A 23,120-nucleotide genomic window follows, 5' to 3' on the forward strand; every position below is an offset into this window, starting at 1 on the left:
ATTGATTGGCAACCTCTTTACATCGCTGATTATTGGGAAGGATTGTTCTTCGGATACTTGTTCTTGGTAATCGTGCAGTGTAAAGTCTGCTGAGCACTTGCTATTCTCCTGGACTTTTCCTCAGCCATCTTAAAGGTTTCGTCTGTTAGAGAACATTTATATTTCAGTCATGTATGTGCTTAAAGTAAATAACAGTTACATAATCACTTTCCAGAGCCCCCTTGGATCCAGCGCAGGCCACTATGGAGGTCTGTGCTGATTCTAGAAGAGATGCCTGCTCTGTTCAGTAATCATGTGACTAAAAATGCGCTGATCAGAGCCACCTGATGGCTGCAGTCTTAAATCCTTATACTCACCTGTCCGATGATGTCCCCCGCTGTAACCCATTTGACTACTCATGCCGAGGAGCCGGGTAGAATGACTCGCTCTAGAGAGTGGGCTCCAGGGCTCGCTCGCTTGAGCAAATCATTCTCCCTGGCTACTGTGTGAGCAGTCAGGTGGATTATATCTGACACGGCCAAAACTCACTCACCTGCGCCAGTCATTGCCCACAGCGGTTGGGCGGGATTTAAAAAGGTGTAGAACTCTTTCTATAAATTCTGCTAATAAATCATCAGGAAACAGAGCAAAATTTCCACTGCATCTTCCAGCCATAGGGGGCAGTGCAGAGAGCAGTTTCACTCACTGCCCACTAGAAAGTGAGCGCGGCTGTAATCACTCTCCGACTTTCTGATGGACAGCCTGCTCTGCAGCTTTTGTGTGTAGCGCAGGCTGTCAATCGAAGTGCAGCGGAGTAATTACACCACAGTCACTGTGTAGTGAGTGTAACTGCTCCCTGCACCCAATGAATGGAAGTGAGCAGCCATAGGAGGAAAATAACTTCATTTTTTCCCTTTAGCCGCTGCTCCAGTAAGGCAGCCTAACGGGATTTTAACATTATTTATCTGAATATTAACCCTATATCTGTAGGAAAATTGAATTTTTGAATATGACAGGTTGGCTTTAATTTTACTTGTGGAAACTTTTAACAATGTGTAGGACATATTGCGCAGATGTGAACATCATGCACTAATTGATTTATTTCCTGCTAAGTGTTATTGAAGTTTTGTAATGTTCAAAGCAATACTTCAGCACTCAAAACGCAAGATGAAAAAATAATTTATTCAAGCACCCATTTGTAGACAGATAGTTACGGAAAGCCAAGTGGTATACCACTGGAGTTTCACTATTCGGACCACTTCATCCACAGATATACCTTGACAAAGGCCGAAACGTTGGCTTTGTGTAATTATCTGTCTACAAATGGGTCCTTGAATAAATTCTTTTTTCAGCTTGCATTTTGAGTGCCGAAGTATTGCTTTGAATATTGTGAGACTTATGTTACTTCTGAGCACCTTCCGTCTACGCAGTTGAGCAAAAACGTGTTACCCATTTTGAAGTTTTATAAAGTTCTCAGATATTATTTGAACTCTTATTTCGTTGGATGTTTTGCCATATGTTTTGCCATATAGTTCTAATGTTCTATTAGAAATATGTATAGAGATCGGTTTAGCAGATCTGTGCAAAAATCCCACTTCCCCTTGGAGTGCTGAACCTGAGCTCTGCCCACCTCCTTCAAGCAGATGCCTCTGTAACCTTTCTCTTTAGTCTTTCTGTTGTGGTATTATTTCTAAAATAAGCAAGCACGAGGAGATCATCTATTTCAGAATACGAGTGTTCCTTAATGACTAAAAATAAATCTGGTTTTGCGGCCAGGAAAATAAGGTCTATATATATATATATATATATATATATATATTTATAGATATCTACAGAACTTTATGAAGTAGTAAATGTGATGATGAGGACAAGGAAAAGGTGTACTAGAACTCACAAAACAAAAGTAAGATAACCAATAGGTGGTGTAAAGTCAGGAAATGGAGTAGAGATGCGCCAATTTATCGTACAGCACGAGCGAGTGTGACAAATCTGGTGCATTTTAAGTATTAAAATTAGTAAATCCGACTCTATATATTTTAGAAAGGGTAAAACCGAATGTTACTAGAACACATGAACTTGTTACCATTGCCATGTCTATGTTATGGCAGGCACAGCATCAGTGGTCAGCACTGTTGTTCTGTTGTTTTGCAGTCCTGAGTTTGAAGGGAACCCGTCAGGTCCGATAATGCATTGGTTTAATCTGCAGGTTAATAGAGTTATGAAGATGGCCGGCTGCTTTACTGAAAGCAGACACCTGGGAGAAAATTAACTTTATTATTTCTGGGGGCTGCCGGCTTTCAGTCATGCATCCTTGCTCGGATCACTTACAGTCACCGCACACAGCACTGAGAGCGGCGGCTGTAAGTACACCCCGGCACTCACTGATAGACGACGCAGCAGTGTATGAGTCAGCTGTCTGTCAGTGCCGAGCTGGCTTACAGCCGCTACTCTCAGTGCTGTGACTGTAATTGCTCAGGGCACGCCTACATGACTGAAAGCCGGCGGCTCCCGGGAGAAATAATTTTAATTTTCTCCCAGGTGCCCTGCATTCAGTACTGCGGCTGAACACCTTCATAACGTTATTAACCCGCAGATTAGCCCTATAACTGCAAGTTAATAGCATAATCAGACATGTTAAGTTCCCTTTAAATCCAGCCAAGGACAAAACCTGAATAAAGTTTGTATGTTCTCCCCATGTTCATGTAGGGGAAACAGTAAAATGACTATGTACACATTATGGCACAAGGTCATTAATCAACAGCAGCCAAGCCCACATTAGATAATGGTGTATGGGGGAATCCTGAAGAGGGAGGTTTTAGCATATTGGATTTTAACATGCTAGATCCTTTATTCTGCCAGGAGAGATATGTCTGCATTGGTTTATCTGCCTTTTTTTATTGGATAAACATTTACTAGCTGTAAGAATGCATGGGGAGAACAGGGAAAATAGCCGTCTCTAGAATGAACATTTAGCGGGCAACTACCCTGTATAAATGGCCAACTTAAAGGGTGACTTTACTTTTAGGAACTTCAGAATAAGCTGTTCTATGTGTGTACACAAGGAATAACACTATTTCTGGCCTCCATATGACTTGTTCTTTCCTTTTTTTTAACACACAGAAATAAGCAGCAGCATGGAGGAAATTAAACAGCAGTATTGACCAGTGTAGATGTGAATCCAGCTCTAGGGTGAGGTAAATGACTTGATGGAAAGCTTAATATGATCTTTCATGCTCTCCCTCTGCCCATTCCCTCTCTCTGCTCCTCATTCCATAGAGCATAATGAGATGTGTTACATCTGTGTCTCGTCTCAGCAGCCTTTTCAGTGTGGATGAAAAGTTCATGAGGCTGGGAGGAGGAGGAAGTGTCTCAAGTAGGTACATTTCCCTGACAATATATTAGAAGAGTTTTTAATATTTCCCTGTACTAATGATTTATGGAAAAGCTTGAGAAAATTACCATTCCTATTTAATTATGCAAGTCTAACACTGTGTTGTGAAACTCAAACATTTCCTCCATGATTTCTGAAGAAATGGAACAATGTTTTCTTGTTAATGTTCATTTTGTTAAGTTGGTGATACACATTAGATACCGGTCAGCTGAGCCAAGATCTCTCCTGATTCCACCACATACCAGACAAAAGTATTGAGACGTATGTCTTGATTACGGAATTCTGCTTTCTCATTAAGTCTGAATACCACAGGTGTATAATATCCAGCCCCTCGCCATGCAGTCTACCTGTACAAGCATTTGTGAAATAATGTGTTGTTCTAAAGGGTACCCTGTATTCGAGCCTGGTCCTGGGAGGAGGAGCCACCATTGCAACATGTCAGTTCATGAAATTTCTACCCTCCTAAATTTTCCACGATCAACAGTGTTATTACGGAAAAGTGGAATCGTTTAGAAGCCCCAGCAACTTGGCCACAAAGTGGAAACCATGTAAAGTTACAGGATGGAGCCACCAAGTGCTAAGGAGAATAGTTCAAATAAGTCACCGACGCTCTGCTGACTCCAAAGCTGCGGAGTCCAAAACTTTTCTGGCATTAACCTCAGCACAAAAAGCGTACTGTGCGCTTAACGACATGGGTTTCCATATATCATAATTTATGGAGTTGCTATTTGTTGCATTGCAGAATAAGAATGGGGTGAAATTGATTCAGTGGCCAAGTATGTCTCCTGATCTGAACCCAATCTAAGACCTATGGGAAATTCTGAAGAGACAAATTAAGCATCACTCTCAATCCAGAATCCAGGCTCTAAAAGAGGTCGTTCTTGAAGAATGGAAAAAGATGTTGGCGACATATTGCACTTCTTTTCATGCCTAGAAGACTTTGTGCTTACCTTAAAAATCATGGAAGTCATACAAAATACTAGTGGAATTAGTTTTTAATGTGGGGGTGTACTCATTTTTGCATCAACTAATTTGAGTAAAACTGAACATTTTGTAAGTTATATTATCCTTACTTTCATACTATGAGTTTGAAAAATGTTCTATGAATCTCAGTCTTGTCAAAATTTTGGAAATTGTTCTTGTGTTCAGTGAGATGCTGATCAAAATCTCCCTTTACAAAAGGGGTGTACTCATTTATGCTGAGAACTGTATATTATAATACGTTTTTGTCTTAACAAAAATTGTTACGCCTAATAGACGGAAGACACAGGAACTATTGGTGTACATGAGAATTTTGGGAAGTGGATGAAAAAAAATCTATAGCATTAATGGTATTAAGAATCATACATGTATAATTAAAGTTATCATCGCACGCTAAATGAGGTCAATAAATACCGCTATCACTTGGTCAATAGCTTTCTAATTACAGTTTTGTTTTTTAATACTAACATTATATCTTTCCTTAATGTTACTCATAATGAAGACACAAATGAAATGTTAACTATTACTCATTTTTATTTTAGAAAATAAGGTAAAAATAAAAAAAAAAGCAAAAATGCAGCGCTATATTGCACATAAAAAATTGGGTTGTTAATGTATTGAAATCTGTAAACATTTTTCCCTGTTCCTTCACAGCTTAGGTATAATGGAAGTATTCAACAAGTGTCTATTTCTAGACTTGCTCTACGGTTTCCAAAAGGCTGCAATGTAATATATCACTGTTTTCAACAACTGGACACATGATATATAATGTTAAGCCCTTTTAGTAATGCTGCATCCAAAAACCATAAAGTTTATCTCGATTGTATTGTCAGAGTAGGTCACTTTCCCCCTGAAGAAGGTGTAAAGCCAAGGAGCTGTTCGATTGGTGTGTATCTCCACTCATCGGCCTCCAGCTCCTCCACTAATCCAGCCAACTTCTCCATTCGGGACACTTGTTGATCTGAAAAGATTAGACCTAAACAAATGTTACTGCAATTAGAACAGGATCATCCTCTGTCTCTCAAGGTTGCTCTATGACTTCAGGTCATCCTTGAGGAGGATCGTCATGAATCACAGCCGTTGACTGAAACATAGTCTTATCTGTGTACACAGTGACATTAACAAGAAGTTCATAAGCTGGGGACAAACTGTCTGAGCAATTAAAAACGTTACAAGGGTCTAAATGGTCTCTTTTTAGAGGAGACGTGGGAACACATGTGATATTTGACTCCGATCAAGAGCAAATCTGGTCATTAAGAAGGTGGATACATTTGTAGAACCTTCCAGCATGAATGGTTCAGTTGTAAACACCAGTTCTAATTTTGCATAAAATGTCTTGAAAAATAATAAAAAAAAAAGGGTTTGATTCATCAAAACTTACATACCAGAATTCTGACGTAAAAGCTTTGAGGAAAAAGATAAATTGCAAAAGTTAGGCACAATTCGATTTTTGATATGAAAAATTAAGACATTTTGGCTCAAAATATTGGCACAAAATCAATTAACACCGTGTTTCCCCAAAAATAAGACCTAGCATGATTTTACAAGATTATTGAAGTATGCTTGAAATATAGCCCTACTCCAAATATAAGCCCAATTACAGTCAGGACTGGGGTTTGAGGTGGGGAGTGGGGGAGAAAAGCTGATTAATTGCCCAGGGCTCCCACTGTCGTAGGGGCCCCCAGCATTTCTATCCTGAGGTTAAAGCTGCTTAAGGACCTTTGGTGACATCACAGTCATGTGACCATGAGGTCACCGAAATCCTTTAGCTGCAGGAATTTAGAGGAACCACAGAGGAGACAGGCTGGTATGCAGGGTCGGGGGAAGGAGAGGGGCAAACTGGGCAATTTCTCAGGGACTCCACTCTCTTAGGGGCCTCAGCATTTCTATTCTGAGGTTAAGACTGCTTTCGTGACCAAGATGTCGCCAAAATGTCCTTTTTAACTGCAGGAGGGTAGAAGAACTGAAGAGGAGACAGGCTGGTATGCACTGTATGTGCAGTGTGTGTGTGATGACATGATCATACAGTACAGACCAAAAGCTCATCAAGAGAATGCCAAGAGTGTGCAAAGCAGTCATCAAAGCAAAAGGTGGCTACTTTGAAGAACCTAGAATATAAGACATATTTTCAGTTGTTTCACACTTTTTTGTTAAGTATATAATTCCACATGTGTTAATTCATAGTTGTGAATGTACAATTTTCATAGTCATGAAAATACAGAAAAATCTTTAAATGAGAAGGTGTGTCCAAACTTTTGGTCTGTACTGTATATTAACACCTTTCTGACCATGTGCCGTACTATAATGACTCGTCGGGTCCCTCTCTTTGATGCGGGCTCCGGCGATGAGCCCATACCTTTCCAGGCACATGACAACTGATCTGTATAGCTGTCATGTGCCCCTAACAGCCGCAGGCAGAACCGCAATCCATCTGCGGCTGTTAACTAGTTAAATGCCGCTGTCAATCTCTGACAGCAGCATTTAAAATCGCCGAGACGGAAGCGCGTCACTGGCTCCAACCATCGGTGACCCCGTAACATGATTGCAAGCCGCCGATGGGTTGGTATGACAACCCAGGGTCTGCAGCAGACCCCTGCGGTTGTCACTGCCAGATTGCTATGAGCACCGTTCATATGTAAAAAAAAATTAATCCGATCGGTAAACGATGTAACTAAAAAAAATTTCAAAACGCCAGAATTTTTTGGTTGCTCCTACACGGAAATAAAATGCAATAATGGGCAATCAAAACAACATATCTACCCCAAAATGGCATAATTAAAAACGTCAACTCAACGCACGGAAAATAAGCTCTCACCCGGCCTCAGATCCCGAAAAATGGAGACGCTACGGTCCTCGGAAAATAGCGCCATTTTTTATTAACAAAGTTTGGATATTTTTTTCACCACTTACATAAAAAGAACCTATACATGTTTGGCATCGGCAAACTTGTAATGGCCTGTAGAATCATAATGGCAGGTCAGTTTTAGTACTTAGAGAAGATGTAAAAAAAAAAAAAAAAAAAAAAAAAAAAAAAAAACGAAAAACTGGAATTGAACTTTTTTTGCAATTTCACCGCACTTGGAATTTTTTTCTCGTTTTCCAGTACATTATATGGTAAAACCAATGGTGTCGCTCAAAAGTACAACTCGTCCCGCAAAAAATAAGCCCTCACATGGCCATATTGACCGAAAAATAAAAAAGTTATGGCTCTGGGAAGAAGGTGGGCAAAAAACGTAAAAGCAAAAACGTAAAATGGCCCAGTCATGACTGGCCTGGGGTGTATTAGTAGGCCCCAGGCCATCACCTCCGGTTCAGTGAGGGCTCCGGCGCTGAGCCCTCACTGAACCGGGCAGATGTTAGATGATTCTTACAGCTGACACGTGCCCGCAACAGACGAGGGTGGAATCCACCCGCGGCTGTTAACCAGTTAAATGCCACTGTCAATCTCTGACAGAGGCATTTAACATCACCGCGCCAGAAGTGCGGCATTAGCCCCGCCCATCGGTGACCCAGTCACATGATCGCGGGTCACCGATGGGTTGGCATGACAACCCGGGGTCTGCAGCAGACGCCTGTGGTTGTCATGTCTTGCTAGCTATGAGCGCCACCTAGTGGTCGGTGCTCATAGCACATGAGCATTTCTGCTGCATAGGGCCAATCTACTTATCACGTGTGTGTGTGTGTGTGTGTGTGTGTGTGTGTAAAGATTAAATCACCCCCCTTTCGTCTCATTCAAAATAAAATAAAAAAAAGCCCCACATACACATATTTGGTATCGCCGCGTTCAGAATCGCCCGATTTATCAATATAAAAAAAGAATTAATCCAATCGGTAAACGGCGTAACGAGAAAAAAATTCTAAACTCCAGAATTACGTTTTTTTGGTCATCGCAACATTGAAATAAAATGCAATAACGGGTGATCAAAACATCAGATCTGCTCCAAAATAGTATCAATAAAAAGGTAAGCTCGACATGCAAAAAATAAGCCCTCACCTGGCCCCAGATCCCGAAAAATGGAGACGCTACGGGTTTCGGAAAATGGCGCCATTTTTTTTTTTTTTTTTTTTTTAGCAAACTTTGGATTTTTTTTTCACCACTTAAATAAAAAAAAACTATACATGTTTGGTGTCTACGAACTCTTAATGACCTGAAGAATCATAATGGCAGGTCAGTTTTAGTATTCAGTGCCCGAGGTAAAAAAAAAAAAAACAACCAAAAAACAACCGTGGAATTGCATTTTTTTTAGCTATTTCACCTCACTTGGAATTTTTTTTCCCATTTTCCAGTACACGATATGGTAAAACCAGTGATGGCGTTTAAAAGTACAACTCATCCCGCAAAAAATAAGCCCTCACATGGCCACATTGAACAAAAAATAAAAAAGGTATGGCTCTGGGAAGAAGGGGAGCAAAAAATGAAAAAGTAAAAACGGAAAATGCTCCAGTCAGTAAGGGGTAATAAGAGTAGATTTTTTGTTCAAGAATAAATGTGGATTGTTGTTCATGGACAAAAAAAAAAAATCCCCTGAAAATAGGCCCTAACCCCATAATATAAGATCCGGTCTTATTTTTGAAGAAACACTGTATGTAGTGTAAATGTAGACCGGACAGTGTAAAGATGCACCAAATGTAACAAACAACACGAGCCACTGATACATTTGGTGCAAGACTGTCTAGTTTAAGTTTACACTGTCTAAAAATTAGCGTTTTAGTAGATTTGCCCCCATATCTCACTGTGCTGAGTTTGATGCAAATATTTATTATCTCTTAGTATTGCAGATTTTAAGCTCAAAATTTCAGTAAATCGTATCTCTGGCAATATGATCGGCCTATAAAACCAGAGGTGAGGTGTTACGTGTAGCTCTCAGCTCCTGTACATTACATGCATCATCTATAGTCAATAGATACGGTACCTCCTGTCAATCAAGGTATGGCATAAGCAAGAGAAAAGACAAAAATATAAAAAACCCTACAAAATACTATCTGTACCATAGCCGGGACGGGAAAACATCCATCTTCTGGTGGTAACGATCCTGGGAGTCGCCTTACTCTAATCAGTGGTTACAGAAAACCAAACCTGCCAATGCACAACTTACATCCTTCTAGCCCCAGGAATCAAAGAACAAAGCGTTACAAGTGAATGTTGGGAGACGAGGTCTTCTCTACTCCCATTTAATTGTCGCCATCAGGGATCGGTGTTAAAATTGCTGCCCTCAAGGGAAGAAAAAATATAAGGAGCAAAATACCTAGAGAGGATTTCTAGTTCACCCTTTGTAAGCATTCATAGTACTAATGTGTCAGCTCGGGGTATCTAGCAGTGATTTATGAACCCTCTGGGTATCTAGCAGTGATTTATGAACCCTCTGGGTATCTAGCAGTGATTTATGAACCCTCTGGGTATCTAGCAGTGATTTATGAACCCTCTGGGTATCTAGCAGTGATTTATGAACCCTCTGGGTATCTAGCAGTGATTTATGAACCCTCTGGGTATCTAGCAGTGATTTATGAACCCTCTGCAGACCAGAGAAGTGACTGCTCTCAGAGGAAGTCTACAAGACAAAAAGATGGCCATTCTAGTGATTAGTAGGGGTCCTCATCCAGCTACAAGTTATCACACATTCAGAGAATAGATAATAAAGGTTAGTGGTTAGAATACTTATCTGGTTCCCATTCCATAAAAGTGTGATTGTTGGGGGTATGAGAGCTGCGGCCCCCAGCAATCCAGAAAACAAGGGAAATGCAGGTCTCTTCATTAGTGGAGAGGTGCCGGCACATGCCCAGTTACTGGCTACTAACCGAATAGATATTAAACAGTGGCCATATACAGCTAAAATTATACAGGGCAAGAGTTACATGGATTGTCCTGTTTAAAATGTATTTCATTTATTATTTTATTTGGTAGAAGAGCTCCTAGAATATAAGATGATCATGGTGTCGCCATACTAGAGCCCCAAGCAATAAACTATATACTTCTAGTGCATTTGTCAGCAAGCATTTAACCCCTTCACCACTTTGGGTTTTTCCGTTTTCGCCTTTTGCTCCCCCTTCTTCCCAGAGCCATAACTTTTTTTTTTCCCCGTCTATATGGCCATGTGAGAGTTTGTTTTTTGCGAGAAAAGTTGTACTTTTGAACAACACCATTGATTTTACCATATCGTGTACTGGAAAATGGGAAAAAAATTCCAAGTGCGGTGAAATTGCAATTCCACAATTGTTTTTGTTTACCACGTTCACTAAATGCTAAAACTGACCTGCCATTATGATTCTCCTGGTCATTACGAGTTTTTCCGAGACCCGTGGCGTCTCAGTTTTTGGGCTCTTGGGCTAGATGAGTGCTTACTTTTTGCGCGGCGTTGATCTGATGTTTTTATTGATAACATTTTGGGGTAGATACAAGGTTTTGATCGCTCGGTATTTCATTTTATTTCAATGTTGCGGCCCCCAAAAAAACATAATTCTGACATTTCTATTTATTTTCTTGTTACCCCATTTACCGATCGGATTAATACTTTTTATATATTGACTGACAGATCGGGCGATTCTGAACTTGGTGCTAAAAATGTGTACTTTTGATTTTTTTTTACAGTTTTATTTTGAATTGGGTGAAAGGGGGGTGATTTGAACTTTTATATTTTTTTTAACATGCTTCAATAGTCTCCATGGCGACGCTTACAGCACTTCGGCAATGACAACCACTGGGGTCTCCTGCAGACCCTGGGTTGTTATGCAAGCCGATCGGCGTCCCATGATCACGTGATAGGCGCGCTGGTGGGCAGAGCTAATGATACGCTTTCAGTGCAATCATGCTAAATGCCGCTATTTGTGGATAATGGCTCTCAATGTGGTTCGCTACAGTCTCAAAGGTTTAGAAATGCCTTTATAACCTTTTCAGACTGATCTATCTCAGTTACTTTGTTTCTCATTTATTCCTGAATTTCTTTGGATCACAGCATGATGTCTAGCTTTTGAGGATCTTTTGGTCTACATCTACTTTGTCACACGATCCACCCGCGGCTGTTAACATGTTTTGAACTGAGCCCTGTATGTTTGGATTTCTTTTACCCTTAATAATAAAGGCCTTCATTTAAAAACTGCATTTTGTGTTTTTGTGTTTCCTTGTGTTATCTTTGTCTAATATTTAAATTTCTTTTGTGATCTGAAACATTTAAGTGTGACAAACATGCAAAAGAATAAGAAATCAGAAAGGGGGCAAACACTTTTTCACACCACTGTATAGAGATTTGTGGGAAAAGATTCAGTATAACTTTTTTATTTTGTTTAAATCCCTGGTATTTTTATTTATATGAGTCCAGTGGGTGGGGCTACTCAGTAACTGACAGTCTTCCCAGTAGGGCTGTGCATGCAGAGATAGCTGTCAATCACTGAATAGCACCGCCCACCAGACTCAAATATAAACACCAGGGATTTAAATGAATAAAATACAAATTTGACTGAAAGTTTTCCACCAAAAATCAATCTGATCAGCTCCTCCTGGTCTATAATATCCTGCTGGCAGATCAGATACCATTTTTAACATGATTAGCTTCCTTTATTTCAATATGATGGTGAATTAAATGGGGGTTAATAAATCATCAATATTAGATTTGATATTCAGCTCAATTCAACATGTGCATCTGCAGGCCGCCACTGCAGAGAATAGTGATCGGTGGGGGCGACCCTTAAACAGGACTATGCCAATGCCCCTATAACTAATGATCGTCGCTCTGTTAACTTCAAGTCTAAAATGGCCTCTGTAGATGCATGGACAGCTGTGGAAAGCCTAAACCTGCCCTCCTGGGCCATTCTGTGCTCTGGGATGGACATGTCACTGTCATCATCAGCGCTGGGATGGCACCGTGTTCCCCACACCTTTTAGACATGCAGCAAACGTGGCACCGATCTGGGATCGGAGGACAGATCTGTATAGTCACATTTCATACGGAGGGTGGCAGGATGCTTCAGTAGCTAAATCTCAGCACCAGCATGTACATAGATCTGTAGGCCGTGGTACTGTTTGCCGGGACATAGATGTGACTTGCCTTCATTACTTACCATGTTTTACCTGCTTTAGGGTTGATGCCACCTGATAACTGAATACAGATTCACATAGGAATCGCTCTGAGCCATCTGCAGACAAGAGGGGAAAATCACAAAGCTACAAATACACTGTACTCCGGATACAAGGAAATCACAGAAAACAGGAACACATTACCTTATAATTACAGAAAAAAGAACGTTATAAACAAATACGCAGCAGTACGCAATAAAAACCCCAAAACAAGTGCAATATAGTGATCAGTGGCCACTCACACTCCTATCACCCATGAGGGTCAGGCTCATTAGCATTACACCTGCAGTCACTACATGCCAGTGAAAAGGCCAATAATAAAGCTAATTAGGGGACCTTCTAATTTACCCCACAAATCACTAACACTCTCCCCTCCAGCAGTATCACAAGGCCGGACCGCATATCGAGAATCGCCTCTGACATGGGAAAGGAGCAGTGGTAGCCCATGCCCGACTCTGCTCCATTCATTGTCTATAGGACTACTGGAAATAGAGAGGACAGCACTTGGCGACCTCTGCCTGTACCATAGACAATGAATGGAGCGGCAGAGCACATGAAAGGCCATTTCTCCATTGTGGCACCTCAGATCCTCGTTCTCAGGATCAGTAAGTTATCACTATGTGCGGGCAGGCTGCCGTTCCCCGTATGCCCAGAGAGCTCACATCCCCGCATGTATCTGATTTGCACAGTTGCGCTCATGTGCTGACTATTCTCACCGACTACTTTCCAATCTCATCTATTCAGAAAAGCCAGATGAGACTAGCAGGCACGTGATCACAAGTCCGCAGATCACATATGTGTGGTCAGATATCCGTGCCTTCTAAAGGTTTACAGCCACCACTATTGAGGCATGGCACATATGGGTTTTTGTTCCTTTACATAACATCGAATAAGAAGAGAAATGTCATTTCTGGGGAGCCCTTCAATAGTGGCCCAGAGAGGCGAGAAAAAAAAAATAAAACCTTCTCCCCTCCAGGAATAGATCGCTCCTCCGTTCTCAGATCTGTGTCTCCTATCGGTCTACTGGGATCAAAATCTGGTGGGAGCTTCACCAAAGGATTGTGGCTTTTTTTTTTTTTTTTTTTTACATTTTCCTTAACTCAACAGACCTGGTAAATTCTTACATTTTAGAATGCCACACGTACTGATCCAAGACCTGTAGCTCTTTGTTCAGAAATAAATTACTCTTAGGGTATGTGCACACGATGCAGAAATCCTCAGGATTTTTTCCTGAGCATTTCTGCATCTCCCTGGCAGGAAAAAACGCATGCGGATTGGACATGCGGTTTCCTGCCAGGGACATGCGGAAATGAAGGGGTCTTCACTTTCATTTCCGCATGCGGGTTGACAAGCGCTTCCCAAGCGATTTTAGCATCACTTGAAAAAGTGCTTGTCAACTTCACACTATATAAATCCATGCAACCGGCATGGATTTATATAGTGTGTGAATGTCAAAAAATAAATATATACTTTACCCTCTGATGGCCCCCGATGTCCTGCTTCGCTCGGTCCCGGCTACCGGCAGTGAAGACTGAAGGACCTGCCGACGTCAGCGTCACGTGACCCGTCACATGACTCTGACGTCAGCGAAGGTCCTTCTTCATTCAACCGCGAAGTGCCGGGAACCAAGCAGGACGCAGCGCGGGCCGTCAGAAGGTGAGAATATATATATTTTTTATTTTATTCTTTTTTTTTTTTAATGGTACCTGGGTCTGGATGAGAGTCCTCTCATCCACACCCGGGTACCATCCGCACATTAGACCGCATGGAATGCGCATCAACATATACAGTGATGCGGATTCCATGCGTTCTAATGCAAGTCAATGGCGCCAAAAAAGCAGCGTTTACGCAAAATTAATTGACATGCTGCGGATTTTTGAGCGCAGCGTTTACGCTGCGGAAAAATCCGCATCATGGGCACAGCACATGCGGATTTCAATTGGGGAACATTGCTGCCCTTCTACCATGCGTTTTTCATGCGTTTCCGCGGCGTTTACGCAACTGCAAAAACGCTGCAGAAACGCACAAAAAACACATGGTAGAAGGGCAGCAATGTTCCCCAATTGAAATCCGCATGTGCTGTGCCCATGATGCGGATTTTTCCGCAGCGTAAACGCTGCGCTCAAAAATCCGCAGCATGTCAATTAATTTTGCGTAAACGCTGCTTTTTTGGCGCCATTGACTTGCATTAGACCGCATGGAATCCGCATCACTGTATATGTTGATGCGCATTCCATGCGGTCTAATGTGCAGATGGTACCCGGGTGTGGATGAGAGGACTCTCATCCAGACCCAGGTACCATTAAAAAAAAAAGAATAAAATAAAAAATATATATATACTCACCTTCTGACGGCCCGCGCAGCGCTCCTGCTTGGTTCCCGGCACTTCGCGGTTGAATGAAGAAGGACCTTGACGTCAGAGCCATGTGACGGGTCACGTGACGCTGACGTCGGCAGGTCCTTCAGTCTTCACTGCCGGTAGCCGCGACCGAGCGAAGCAGGACACCGGGGGCCATCAGAGGGTAAAGTATATATTTATTTTTTGACATTCACACACTATATAAATCTATGCCGGTTGCATGGATTTATATAGTGTGAAGTTGACAAGCACTATTTCAAGTGATGCTAAAAATCGCTTGGGAAGCGCTTGTCAACCCGCATGCGGAAATGAAAGTGAAGACCGCTTCATTTCCGCATGTCCCTGGCAGGAAACCGCATGTACAATCCGCATGCGTTTTTTCCTGCCAGGGAGATGCAGAAATGCTCAGGAAAAAATCCTGAGCATTTCTGCATCGTGTGCATATACCCTTAGGCTGCGTGCCCACATTGCGTATTACAAGCATATATGCTGCAGAATTTCCGCAGCGTAAATGCTTGTAAAACGCATGTATATCCGCACCCCATGGTCCCCAATGGCATTCCGCAATGTCAATGCCCATGCTGCGGATTTTTCCGCAGCGTATATGCTGCGGTCAAAAATCCGCAGCATGTTCATTAATTTTGCGTTTCCGCATGCGGATGGTACCCAAGTCTGGAGGAGAGGGGACTCTCATCCAGACCTGGGTACCAAAGAACCTGTAAAAAAAAGAATAAAATAAAGTTTATACTTATCTTCTGATGTTTTCCCTCCGTCGCGCTGTTGTGTGAAGGACCTGCCACGTCATTGAGTCATGTGACCCATCACATGACTCAATGACGTCACCGCGGGTCCTGCACACAACAGCGTGAGCCGCTCAAGACTCCGGACGGGGCCGAGAATGCATCAGAAGGTGAGTATAAAGTTTATTTTTTACCATTCTGATTCTTTTTTTTAACTATTACTTGGTCACACTATATAAATCCATGCCGGTTGCATGGATTTATGTAGTGTGAACAAGTTGTCAAGCACTTTTCCAAGTGATGCTTAAATCACTTGGAGAAGTGCTTGATAACCCGCATGCGGAAATGCATGCAAAAATGCTTGGCAAACGCTTCTACCTGGCGGGAAAACCACATGTAAAATTCGCATGCGATTTTCCCGCCAGGGAGAAGCGTAAAAAATATGCTTCAGTTCCGCAACGTGGGCACTTAGCCTTAAAGGGGTTTTGCACTACTCAGAGAACCCCTTCTTAAATATTATATTCCCCAGGGTAAAATAAAAATAACAGATACCTCCCACTCCGGTGCTGTTCCAGTGATGTCTGTGCTGGGTCTCCCGGAGGGCATGTAGTGCTGTTATGCCATGGAAGCACTGCAGCCAATCAGCAGCCACTAATGGACTGCTTCTCTCACACTTCCTTCGGATAAACTTTCAATGTCCAAAGGAAGTTGAGAACTACAGCCCATTAGTTGCTGCTGATTGGCTGCAGTGCTTCCGTGGCATAACAGCACTACATGCCCTCCGGGAGACCCAGCACAGACATTGCGGGAACAGCATCGGAGCGGGAGGAGATTAGCGGCTAGTTTTATTTTACACTGAGGAACATAGTATTTAAGAAGGTGGTTGTCCGAGCAGTTTACTATAAGCTATGAAGTGAGAAATCCTGTCTCATTTAGCAAAGCTCACTATGTAGAGAATGCGCTCATCTGTGGAGATCCTGCAGTCCTCCGCTTCTCTTCCCTAGTGAATCTATGATATTCCTATGAAATCCAACAGTGCCCTCTAGTGGTGAACAAGCCACTTACACGCTGTTTAACTTCCTCTACGTTACCATGTCTGGTTTTCCCAATAACTCGGTTGTATATAATTTTCCATAACTCTACCTAACTGAGGCCAGAATTGCACTGCTCAGGTCTCCGCCAGGTTAGAGGGGGCTTTTAGTTACTTTTAGTATACGTGCTGAGAGCAGAATTGCATGTGAACGGACCCTACAGTTTTTGGATCCTTTCTTCCTCCAACTTTCCTTGTTTCTAAACTTGTTATAAGATTGGCGGGGTTGTCTTAATGGCCTCTTATGCTGGCGCCATATGGTTCTCTCCAGGAGATCAGTGTAGCTGATGCTGTAGGGCAGCTGCTTATCATCCAATATAAATGCAAGCTAGGCCAATCATATTTTGTAATGTAGCTGCCATGCTTTACTATGCACCTTGCCCCCACCCTTAATTTAAGGCATTGGATGGAGTCTTAGCATTTAGACACCCACAATTATCAATCATGGCTTATCAAGTCAATATACGAATTAGGTTAAGTGCCCACGTAGCGTTTTTGCGGCCGCGAAAACGCTTGTAAAACCGTCTGCCATGCAAAGCAATGTGAATTCGGATGTGCTGTGCACATGATGCGCTAATTTGCGCGCCGAATTCGCATTGCGTTGCAAAACGCAGCATGATCATTTCTACCGCGATTACGCTGCAAGTTCGCGTCCATTGAGGAACATTGAAACGCAGCAAACCCGCAGGTATATGTGGATTTGCTGCGTTTCAATTAAATTCAATGGCCGTGAATTTGCAGCGTAATCGCGGTGCGTGTGGTACCCGGGATGAAGAGGAGACTATAACTCCTCTTCATCCCGGCTACCACGCGGTGAAAAAAAGAAATAAAAAAGTTAAAAATAAACAAAACCTGTATATTCACCTCTCCGGCGGCCCCCGGTCTGCTCCCGGCCACGTGCTCTCTCCTCGGCGTCCCGCGGTGTACTGTCAGGACCTGCGGTGACGTAATTTAGTCAGCTGATGGTCACGCGACCGCTTACGTCGGTGGTCAGGTGATGGTCGCATGACCATCAGCTGACTTAATGACGTCACCGCAGGTCCTGACAGTACACTGCGGGACGCCGAAGAGAGAGGACGCCGCCGGGAGTAGACCGGGGGCCGCCGGAGAGGTGAGTATACAGGGTTTTTTATTTTTTTTATTTTTAACATTTTAATTCTCTTTTTTTTTTACTATAGATGCTGCATTTAAAGCATAAGTTGTTCACACATTATAAATCCATGCCGCTTGCATGGATTTATATAGTGTGACCAACTTGTCAAGCACTTTCCAAGTGATGCTCAAAATTGCTTGGAAAACTGCTTGAAAAACGCATGCGGAAACGCTGAAAAAACGCTTCTCTCTGGCAGAAAAAACGCATGTAAATCTGCATGTGTTTTTTTCTGCCAGAGAGAGACAAAAACGCTCTGCATCAAATCTACTACGTGGGAACATAGCCTAAAGCATTCTGGAGGGCTCAAATCCTCCTGCACAGACCCAGCTGCAATGGTGTCTTTAGTGCAATGCTCTGTGTGAAAAGGTGGGTGGTAAAACAGCTGTAGTGCCACCTAGGGGTGGCTATTGTGTAAGTCAGTTTGCAATACAGTTTGGAAGCATAACTCAGGTTCTCAGGTGGTGGAAAAATTCCCTTAAAAGGGGTTTTCCTATCTCTGGGATCCTATCCCAATATGTAGTAGGTGTCATAATAATAATATTAGCAAATACCTCCAATTAGAAATGTAGTGCAATGTCCTGCACATGGGGTAAGCCACATAGCAAATCAGAAGAACTATACTACATTTCTAATTGGAGGCATTTTCTAATATTATTATTACACCTACTACATATTGGGATAGGATCTTGGTGATGGGAATACCCCTTTAATGACCGGCCTCTTGGGAGAGCAGGGAATCGGTGCCATCACATATTTTTTGTACTATCAAAACCCTACAAAACAACCAAAGCACTTTATTTTGTAAGAGTAGCTTACCTTCCAGCATCTCCCCAGCAGCTTTTGGACAAGTGAAAAGTGCTTTTCTCGGTGGTGCCAAATCTGAAACACTAAACCCAGATCCTGTAACAGAGCTGCCACTCACACCGCCGGCTGAGGAAGATGAAGACGAGGCAGCCATGACTGTAGGTCTGAGAGAGAAGCATTTAAAGAGTTAAATGTGTACGGCCATAAGTCATGTGGATTGGTGCTTGTGTGTGCACAAGATCTGGTTATGACACTATATAAAGAAAGCTAGTAACAGATGTGAAAATACTGTGTGTGTGAGCTGCAGGTAACCAGAATCGCAAAGCGAGGGCGCTCCAAGGCCGCAAAGCGAGGACGCAAAGCGAGGGCGTGCCGAGGGCACGCAAAGCGAGGCCGCGAGGCAAGGGCACGCCGAGGCAAGGGCGCGCCGAGGGCACGCCGAGGCAAGGGCGCGCCGAGGGCACGCCGAGGCAAGGGCGCGCCGAGGGCACGCCGAGGCAGGCAGCCCTTCATTCTGTATGTACAGAAAACAGACCACATGATGACATTGCTAATAACACTTTGTGTTGGATGGGCGGCCACAGTATATGATGACCATATGCCTCAATGTCAGCTTAATGGATGTTTTGTTTATAGTGTAGCTTGTGTCAATAAAATAATTATTGGATGTGCCCATATATCATGTGTCTTTTGTTGCAGGTCGCCTTTAATATTGTAATACCTGTGGATCACTCTGGACGATATATGAATGGATATTTCTATTACTGCCTTTTAATTGCGTATGTGCTGCATGTAATCAAATGGCTGGGTCCCCAATTATAGGGAGATCACAAGATTATACCTTTTATTACAAAACTTGATTCATCTTCAAATATACTTTCAGTATCAATCCCTCAATTTCCAAGATCTCGGCTTTCAGTTACAATAAAATAAAAACAACTTCACGGTTTATGTTTTCTCCTAGTGAATAAAGAGCTGCCCTGGTCCCGTGATGGACGCACAGCTCACCGGCTGTTACCATACACTGGCAGGTGAATATAGATTCTCACACTCCTTTCTTGCAGACGAGCACATGGTGGCAGGATCAGTCTACACCAGGTTTGGGTAGTCTGTATACATGGAGACTCATCGTTCTGCATAGATACTGTATACAGAAAACGGTAGAATTTTAGGTAAAGCGGATCTGCCACCAGATTTCACAAGGCAAACTGCATTATTAAATACACCACATACTTTAATAAGCTTTTTGAGAATAGGTATATCCCTGCCAGATAATAAAATGAGCATTTGATCTAGTTGGATTTAATATCACATTCTGCCAAGGATTTTCATAGTAACCACACCAGTCTTATCAGGTCTAAGAAATGTATTTAATACTGTATACAATTTGTATTGTGAAATCTTCTGACAGATCTACTTTAAAACTATTTGAAAAACTGCATCTTTTATATTTTAAATCCATTTTAGCAATATAAAATGACTGCAAAGTATACCTATCCTTCATAACAAAAGAGCACAACCGGCGGCCCGAGAAGCCACTCTCTTGCCCCTAAACTTCAGGCAGGCATTGGTGTGGCGGCATTGGTGGGATACGTTTAGAGCTGGGTTCCAGCACTTACATGTTTTGCTGTGGATCTGCAGTAAAATCATCAACACTAGTATTTAAAGAGGTTGTCCACTACGTTTACATTGATGGACTATCCGACACCCCCGCCGGAAATACTCACTTGCTGAGCAGCTCATCTACTTTAGTGGCTGCTGCAGGGTACATCTGCCTCCTATTGATGTGAATCAGAGGTGGATGTGCAGTACCAAATCCCGGCCACTACAAGTAGATGGAGCAGCTCGGCAAGAACTTCAGGCCACCAACACCAATGGCAGCTGATGGGCGGGGGTGCTGGGTGTCAGACATTGACGACCTATCCTAAGGAAAGGTCATCAGTGTAAAAGTAGTGGACAGCCTTTTTAAGGAGGCAAATTAACTGAGTTACAAGTGGGCAGGGTTTGCTCTTATTTTTTTCTGGCTCCTCCCCTGATAATTGTTTCCTTTTTCAATCCACCATACAGTCTCAGAGGTATGGGCCTTTTTATTTACTGCTAGTTCTTATGGTCTTCTCTAAAGGGTCTGTGCTCACAGGATTCTCTTGGTGTATTTTGGCTTCTCTTCAATATTACCCTGTGGGCAGAATCTCCTTGCAAAAAAAAAAAAAAAAAAGAGCACTAAATAATAAAGGCCCAAATCTCAGGAACCATATGGCGAATTAAACAAACACAAAATATTCAGTAAAGCAACAGGAATAAAATAAGAGCAAAAACTGTCACCACCTCCAACTTTTTAAAGTAGATCTATCAATAATAAAAGCTCTATCTATAATAGTCGCCCAATAGCTCTATTGTACAGACCAGAAGTGTCAGTCAGGAAAAATATAGCATACAAGCCATATGCAAATGAGGCTAAAAGTGCACTGGGGGCGTGTCATTGTACTTGGAATATGCCGTATAAGTGGCACGCTCCACTGCATTTTGACATTATTGTAAAAATCTGCGTCAAATCACAACAGAAAATGAATCCTCCAGTCATTATTAGTCCACATTCCCACATGGCACAAACTGCATTTTTTTTATGAAAAATCTTCATTTAACATTATAAGCAAAGTGGATACAATTTCATGAACACTCATACCCACCATGCGTTTTACAGCTTCCTGACCAGGCGATTGCATGGTAAAATGAAAGTTTTGAATGAAACCAATGTGCTAAAAATGTGAAATAAATACAGGGCTGTGGAGTCGGTAAGCCAAACCTCAGACTGCTCAATTTCCATGATACCGACTCCAACTCCACAGCCCTGAATAAATACCAAGTGCTGGAGAAAAATACAATTCCACCTTTGTTTTTTGGGTTTCAGCTTTACGCCTTTCATTGTGCAGCAAAAATGACCTCACAACAGGGTTCTCCGGGTCAGGGCTCGTTCACACCAGCGTATACATCGGACGAGTGCTACTGGATGTTTTATCGAATAGCACTCAGACCAATGTTGTATATGATGGGGCAGTGCTGATGCACAATTTTTTTTCACTGTCAGAAACAGACACTGAAAAAAAAATTATAACATACTGCAATGTCACTTTGAATCGCATGCCAAACATCCATTCAGGTCTATGGGTGCGTGAAAAACATCAGACTGCACTCGGATGCCATCTGAGTGGAGTCCTATTTCCGCAGAATGGAGAAATTTTGTTCTCCATCTTCTCCTCAGTGTGCTCCGACCCTCCCATCTGAAAGAATGGGATCACACTGTGCTGACAATCCGATCACATTCTGAGAAGAGTTTGAGCAGTGTCATTTGCATAATTGGCCAGATTCTCTCAAATGAGAGAGTCCACGGTTCTGTGGCCGTACCAAACTTGCACAGATTTTATTTTAGCATTTAATTGGTGAAAGAAAAAAAAAAAAAAAAAAAATCACTCTCACAGTCCCCCTTTCATTCTCAGGATCTCTGGAAGTCCCAGACGTCACCATCCTGTCCTTCTGAAGCACCATCACTTTATAACATACAAGGAGCTTTTATATAAATGCAGGTTTACTGGAGGGTAAATACAAACCACACACAACTGGGCGCCGGGGCTTGATTTGTATATTGCTGTGGGGTATGTGCTACCAGTCTATAGGATAGGTGAAAACTCGCCTATTGTTTAGGGTCTGATCACTGGCATCCCCACCGCTCCTGAGAATGGGGCCCTGAATGCCCTGGCAAAATGGACTGTGATACACTACCAGAGAGCTGGGTACAGAGGGGTACGGTGACCACCTGTCCCACAGACAATGACTGAAGCATGGTGAGCACCAGCGGCCACCACTGCACCCTGGGGGGTGTCTTACAGAGCCTCATTATTACCCCTCACTGCACCCTGGGGGTCTTGCAGAGCCTCATTATCACCCTCACTGCACCCTGGGGGGTGTCTTACAGAGCCTCATTATTACCCCTCACTGCACCCTGGGGGTCTTGCAGAGCCTCATTATCACCCTCACTGCACCCTGGGGGTCTTGCAGAGCCTCATTATCACCCTCACTGCACCCTGGGGGTCTTGCAGAGCCTCATTATCACCCTCACTGCACCCTGGGGGTCTTGCAGAGCCTCATTATCAGCCACCACATGTGTGAGCTTTATAACATGGGGTGACACAAGGCAGAGGGGCTGTGACCCAGTCAGGCTTTAGGAGTAACTATCAGAATTCCCACTAAATCTAACCCCAGGCCAATGGTACAAGAAAACCGCAGAAATAACATGACAGAAGTGGTGGACTAGTTCTCAATAGCTTATATTTTGCTGAGTGTGAAGCCTGGGACTTGTAGTCCCCCCTGCACACCCCTGACAGGCGGCAGCTAATGACCCAGCTCTTAGTCCAGTGTATCTACGTCCTCACCTGACAGCCGCGCTGCTAATCCAGCCGTTGTTCTGTAGCTTGCCAGTGCGCTCGCGCACGATGACGTCATTCGTTGGTTTCTCACGCCGCCATATTTGAGGTGGGCAGAAGCCTGTCCTCAACATTTT

At 42.8% G+C, this 23,120-nt stretch overlaps 1 protein-coding gene across 2 annotated transcripts; it reads right to left on the reverse strand.

Moving 5' to 3' along the window:
• Positions 1–4,862: 4,862 nt before the first annotated feature.
• Positions 4,863–23,117, reverse strand: ANAPC16 (anaphase promoting complex subunit 16). 2 transcript variants are annotated; one of them, XM_073685722.1, is made up of 4 exons: positions 22,993–23,117; positions 18,578–18,729; positions 12,404–12,478; positions 4,863–5,327 (listed from the first exon to the last, which is right to left on the reverse strand). In XM_073685722.1, the coding sequence occupies exons 1-4, from the start codon at positions 23,115–23,117 to the stop codon at positions 5,191–5,193; spliced, it is 489 nt and encodes a 162-aa protein (XP_073541823.1). In that variant the 3' UTR covers positions 4,863–5,190. The 2 variants fall into 2 exon arrangements, with proteins under 2 accessions (XP_073541823.1, XP_073541824.1); XM_073685723.1 differs by having other exon boundaries at positions 4,863–5,312; positions 22,993–23,088.
• Positions 23,118–23,120: the final 3 nt, after the last annotated feature.

Source organism: Phyllobates terribilis, unplaced genomic scaffold (assembly GCF_046119375.1).
Source record: "Phyllobates terribilis strain yellow unplaced genomic scaffold, ASM4611937v1 Scaffold_5__5_contigs__length_657084704, whole genome shotgun sequence".
NCBI classification, from domain to species: Eukaryota; Metazoa; Chordata; class Amphibia; order Anura; family Dendrobatidae; genus Phyllobates; species Phyllobates terribilis.